Source organism: Triticum dicoccoides, chromosome 2B (assembly GCF_002162155.2).
Source record: "Triticum dicoccoides isolate Atlit2015 ecotype Zavitan chromosome 2B, WEW_v2.0, whole genome shotgun sequence".
In the NCBI taxonomy this organism is placed as follows: Eukaryota; Viridiplantae; Streptophyta; class Magnoliopsida; order Poales; family Poaceae; genus Triticum; species Triticum dicoccoides.
In genome coordinates this window covers 480,627,585-480,633,308 of record NC_041383.1, presented here as the reverse complement: position 1 = coordinate 480,633,308, position 5,724 = coordinate 480,627,585, and the positions used below count along the sequence as shown (strand labels likewise).

At 52.0% G+C, this 5,724-nt stretch overlaps 1 protein-coding gene across 1 annotated transcript; it reads right to left on the bottom strand.

Moving 5' to 3' along the window:
• Positions 1-1,680: 1,680 nt before the first annotated feature.
• On the bottom strand, positions 1,681-3,186 carry LOC119367857 (serpin-Z1-like). The gene is made up of 2 exons (XM_037633250.1): positions 3,018-3,186; positions 1,681-2,904 (listed from the first exon to the last, which is right to left on the bottom strand). The coding sequence occupies exons 1-2, from the start codon at positions 3,149-3,151 to the stop codon at positions 1,833-1,835; spliced, it is 1,206 nt and encodes a 401-aa protein (XP_037489147.1). The 5' UTR covers positions 3,152-3,186; the 3' UTR covers positions 1,681-1,832.
• Between the last annotated feature and the right edge of the window lie 2,538 nt (positions 3,187-5,724).

Sequence of the window (5,724 nt, the reverse complement as noted above, 5' to 3'; positions counted from 1 at the left end):
AAGCAAGGCCCTAAGTTATAAATGTAGACTATTATGACTGGGAATTTTTGACACTAGGGGCGCGCGACAGGGGAGGGGGCATGTAGTCCTAGGACGAGCATGACTCTCACTGCCCTCTCAAGCATGCCTATGAAGAGGAAAGCAATGGCCGGGCAACTACATCTCTGTACGACCTTGATACCATATCTCCAGCAGACAGTGACCAAAACTCCTGATTATGAACTACCTGAAGCGCATTGGGTTCTGAGGATCGCTCCATACGCAACCCAGTGCCAGATAAGGATGATTGACATGGTCTTCAGAGTGTAGTAAGTTAGTGGGAGCACGGGGCGCCGTGATTCAAACATGATCCAGCTGACGTAGGGAACTAGGTGCAGGACGTAGAGTCAAGCGACAAGCGTCCTCCAGGTGCTCGTGAAAGCGCACATGATGATGAGGATGCCCCATCCATGGCGTCACGACCCCTAGGACTAGTGCATTCCACCGCGTGGTGGCCCTCGTGATGACACTTAAGGCAAACCTATCGTCGTGTGCGAGTAGCAGCCATGTGTCAGACAGGGTTCAAGAAATTGAAGCACAATCCATGAAGGTTTGCTGTAACAGGCCGCCGTGCACCTTCCGAGCCCCGTTTCTTCAAGGCAAGACTAGCTGATCTACGACGACGATGATTCCTCACCATCTGCCACTCCGGGCCCTCACTAAGTCACTATCAGCATCAAGAGCTGTGCCACTGGACACCAAACTAGGAGCAACCGCGATAGAAGCAAGCGCCAGCGGTGCGGGGAAGAGCTAGGCCTGCTGGAGCCCTCTCCCTCTTCAACCACCACAGCCTTGCCCTTGCTCTGAGCTGGCGAGTGAGACAAACTCCTGGACTCAATTGAATCTGGACTGGGAGAACGGCTGAGATCAGCGCCAAAGCCCACTCTTTCACAAGCTCTCCAATGTTGATCATCAATTTATGGAGTGCATATGTGCAACTCTATTGCTCGCCTATTAAATTGGGACACTTCCTTTACAAGCTCTCGAATGTTGATCGTCAATTTGTAGATTTTTGCACTAATCAACTTTTGGTTACTCTCCTAAAATTTGCGGTTGAATGCACATCACCAAGAACACAAATTTCATAAAAAATAAAACTAAACAAAATTAAGACCATAGACCTGTATATGTCGCATATTACAAAATAAAAATAGTAAGTACTTAAGAGAGAATAACTACGATTAGGAGATCCAGTAACATTTGTCCGCAATCTAGACTGTTGTCAAATTAGATTAAAAAAAATACTTCCTCCGATTTATAATAAGTGTCGCAGCTTTAAACTAGGAGTATTAGCTGGCTAGATCAAAATGATCGTACTTATGTTTTTCATAGTCGGGATTGAAATGAAGAATGATGTACTATAAGGTAAACAAGAAATGAAGGAAAATATCACAAGCCCGTGCATGGGCTGACAGTGACACTAAACAGTCAATTTTGGATTGAAGTACTAGTACAAAGATTCATAACGAGTAACGCCTCACAATACTTAGGCTGGTCATAGTGGGGAGTAACTTAGAGTAGTAACATGCATATGTTACTAGTCTATGTTACTACCTCTATAGTGGGTAGTAACATATGTGTAGTGTCATACATCACCTCATTTATTACTTTGTAGACTCATTTTGCATTGGGAACCGCTATGTGATGATAACATATTATGTTACTCTATTTGCCTCTCTCTTCATTAATTACCTGACACATCATCCTTTTTGCTTATGTGGCATGTATGTTACTACCTATGTTACTCCCACTATGACCAGCCTTATTGCAACAAATTCATCATATTAATTGCTCTAAGAGAGAGGATTGACTACTTGGCCGGCGAAAAGAATCACGCCATTGTTGTCCTCCTCTTTGATGATGAAAAAAAGGAACGGGTGATCGGCCACGAAGTCTACGACCTTCTCCTCCGGCAGGCAAAACCCCAGAATCTCCATCTCGGTGGCTGCGGCGGCCACGGTACCGTGCTCGTTGATGTTGACAGAGCACTGGTGGACGACGGACGACACCGCCATCGGCATCTTGGAATCGTGCTCGTCCAAGGCCAGCATCTCCGAGAAGGATTCACCGGCCGGAGTGAGACGGAACGGCAGGTCCAGCCCGAGATCACGGAGGATCTGCGTGGCCTCGAGACGTACCGACACGTCGAACTTGGGGATCCTCAGCTCGCCCGTGGACACCAGTTTCTCCGGTACGGCGAATAGCACGGACGGGTCAGAGCTGAGCGCGCGCACCAACTCCGGCAGGCCGCCGCGATCGTCCGGAAGGTAGATGCACATGGAGGAGCGACAGTCCTGGTAGTGGCCGCAGTAGGGCATCCGCAGGACTTTGAAGCCGGGGTGGCAGGCGATGCACATGTTCTCGTGCAGGTAGCCCCCCACCATGAAGGGCGTGCGAACGGCGTGCCCGGGCGAGACGTAGAAGTCGCCATCTTGTGTGAGCTCAGGGTCGAAGGGGTCGTACCAGTAGCCTTTGAAATAGAGCGCGTTGGCGAGGACGACGACCGTGGCGGCGTTGATGGAACCCTCAGGTACAAGCTCCTTCCACCGGCCGCCTGTCTCGCCCTCGAACCACTCGTTGATCTCGGACCTGGCCTGCTCGGGGCTTGACCCAAAGCAGACGGCTCGCGCCTCCGCGTTGAACCTGGATGCCGCCATGGTCGCGAAGGTGGGCTTGAGGCGGAGTGAGGAGTCGACCCACACCCCCGTGGCGCACCGGACCATGGGATGTCCTTCCTCGTCCTCTTCCTGGTGGCTCGGTGTTTGGCCAAAGTGGGACACGAGGGCAGCATGCGCTTCAGCGCCGGCGGGGCCCAGGAAGGAGACGATCTGGTCCCGAATGGCACCGGCGGTACCAGCCGCGAGGGGAGCCGGATCCCCTGACGTACGGCCACCTGACGTCGGGCCACTGACGCGTGGGTCCGGATCCACACGTCAGCGAGTGCGCCGTACGTCAGAGGAGCTGCGTCCGCCGCGAGTAGGGAGAGGGTGGCGTGGAAAGACGCGGGCGAGAAGGCGAGGTTTTGCTCGCCACGGAGGCCGAGGCCACGGAGGAGACGCATCGAGAGGGCGGCCTGGTCCTTCATGGCGTCCACGACCTGCTGCTCCGCCATGGCTTGCTCCTGCTGGCCGGTGGTTGGATTGGAGGTGTGGGTGGGTACAGCCGTAGTACTTGGGACGAGCATAGCCTTTAATACACGAGACACGGGGATGCCATTAAAAAATATTCTCCGCGTCCCGAATTAATTGTCTTACATTTGTCTAAAAAACGATGAATCTAGACACGTTTAATGTTGACATGTTTGGTACTCCATCAGTTCGGAATTACTTGTCACAAAAATGAATGTATCTACAACTAAAATATATCTAGATATATTCATTTTTTGGACGAGTAATTCCGTATGGAGCCGCGTCGAGCTCGGGTGAGTAGGTGATTCGTCATTCTTTTCTTCGGTGGCTGCTGTGGTGGTGCCGGAGGCAGATGACGGGCGTTGGTGTCAAGCTCAGAGATGTTCTGTTGTCTTTTCAGTTTTGTCATTTCGGTCTTTACGTGACTTGTACTTTGTTCTTTATGATATGAATGAGACACGTATTACCATGAAAAAAAGGAATATGTATTTTAGTTGTAGATACATTTATTTTTATCCATTTTTGTGACAAGTAATTCCGAACGGAGGGGGTACATCCATATTGATCGCTTTCTTGCAGGAGAAGAAAGAAAGGTGATCTCACCTCCAGCCGTCTGGGCGCCTTCCTTCGTCGCCGTTCTCTGGCGGCTCCCCGCTGACGTCCTCGGTCGTCGGTGGTGAGGGGGGTCACAGGCTCCACACGTGTGGATTATTTTAGGCATTAGTTTCATAGGGTTTTGGGTTGTTCATTGTCTTGGCTTCGGCGATGGCGAAGGCGGCGCCGACTAATAAATCTTCAGATCCTTCCCCAACGAGGCGATCCACTTTTGGAGTGGATTTGGAAAGCAGCATGTTCAAGTAAGGATGGTGCAGCGGCGGCGGCATCCTCGTGGTGGACCTGTGTCCTCGGGTTCCGACGTTGCGACGATGTTTGCTCCAGCCTGGGGTGGAGCTTGGGAAGTAGTCCAGGAGCTGATGCAGATTGTGGTCTGCATCGGCGACAACTGGAACATGGTGATCGTGCGCTCGGTTTCTGGTTCGTGGCAGGCAAGTATGGTTTCCTCCTCCAACGTCTTAGTTGGGCGGTGGTGCCAGATTTGGAATTCGATGGCGTGTCCGGGGTGCTGCCCTGGTCTGATTCGTTCAACGATAATGGTTTCGCTTTTATTGGTGAGCCACCTTGAAGGTCCGCAAAGTTGCATATCAGCGATGGAGTCGCGCCGAGCTCGGGTATGAAGGTGATCCGTCATTTTCTCCTTTGGTGGCTGCTATGGTGGTGCCAGAGGTACACTACTGGAAAAAAGCTTATTGGTGAACCCAATAAGTGGCGGGCACGGCGGGGAACCAACCACAACTATTTTTGGAAGAAAGCCGTGGCGGGTAGCAAAATCAGCCCGCCACAACTACATGAGTAGGAGTGGCGAGCACGCATTGTCGCCCGCCACAGGTGAACCATTCCAAATCTTATCCCGTGATGAAACACGGTAGCGGCGTGCGACGTATGGCGCCCACCACTGATCCTTCTACTAGTCGTGGCGGGAAAATCTCTCGCCCCGCCACAGCTAAAATCGCCGTAACTTTTGTTGGGGGGCGTGGGGGAGGGGGTCCCATGAGGTCATTTTAGCAGCAGCGACCTCCTGGTAGTGACCGCCACTGCTTGTTGCCATAGGTGTGGCAGGCTTTATGCCCCGCCCGCCACTTGTAACTCACTATGTTGGCGGTTCAATTTTCACAAAAACCATTCCCACCACTCCCCCAAAACGTGTCATTTCTCCCCGCGCCATCTCTTCCCCCCTTAAATCTCGCCTGAATCACCGCCGCGCCCCTCGGTGCCATCGCTCCTCGCCGCCGCGCACCCCTAGTCACCGTGTCGCCCGTCGTCGCCACTTGGCCCTGCGTTCCTCGTCGCCATCGCATGACCTCCTCCTCCAACACCGAAGGAGGAATTTCATCATCGTCGCCACCGCTGAGGGAGTCCTGGATTAGGGGGTATCCGGACAGCCGGACTATATACGTCGTCTCGACTATTGGAGCGTGAAGATACAAGACTCAAGACTCCGTCCCGTATCCGGATGGGACTCTTCTTTGTGTGGAAGACAAGCTTGGCGATCCGGATATTGTGTTTCCTTCCTTGTAACCGAGTCTGTGTAAACCCTAGCCCTCTCCAGTGTCTATATAAACCCGAGAGGTTGGTCCTTAGAAGGCCGATCACAATTACAATCATAATCATCATAGGCTAGCTTCTAGGGTTTAGCCTCTACGATCTCGTGGTAGATCTACTCTTGTACTACTCATATCGTCAATATTAATCAAGTAGGAAGTAGGGTTTTACCTCCATCGAGAGGTCCCGAACCTGGGTAAATATTGTGTCCCTTGCTTCCTGTTACCATCAGCCTAAGACGCATAGATCGGGACCCCTACTCGAGATCCGCCGGTTTTGACACCGACATTGGTGCTTTCATTGAGAGTTCCTCTGTGTCATCGCTGCAAGGCTTGATGGCGCCTTCAATCGTCAACAACACGGTCCAGGGCGAGACTTTTCTCCCCGGACAAATCTT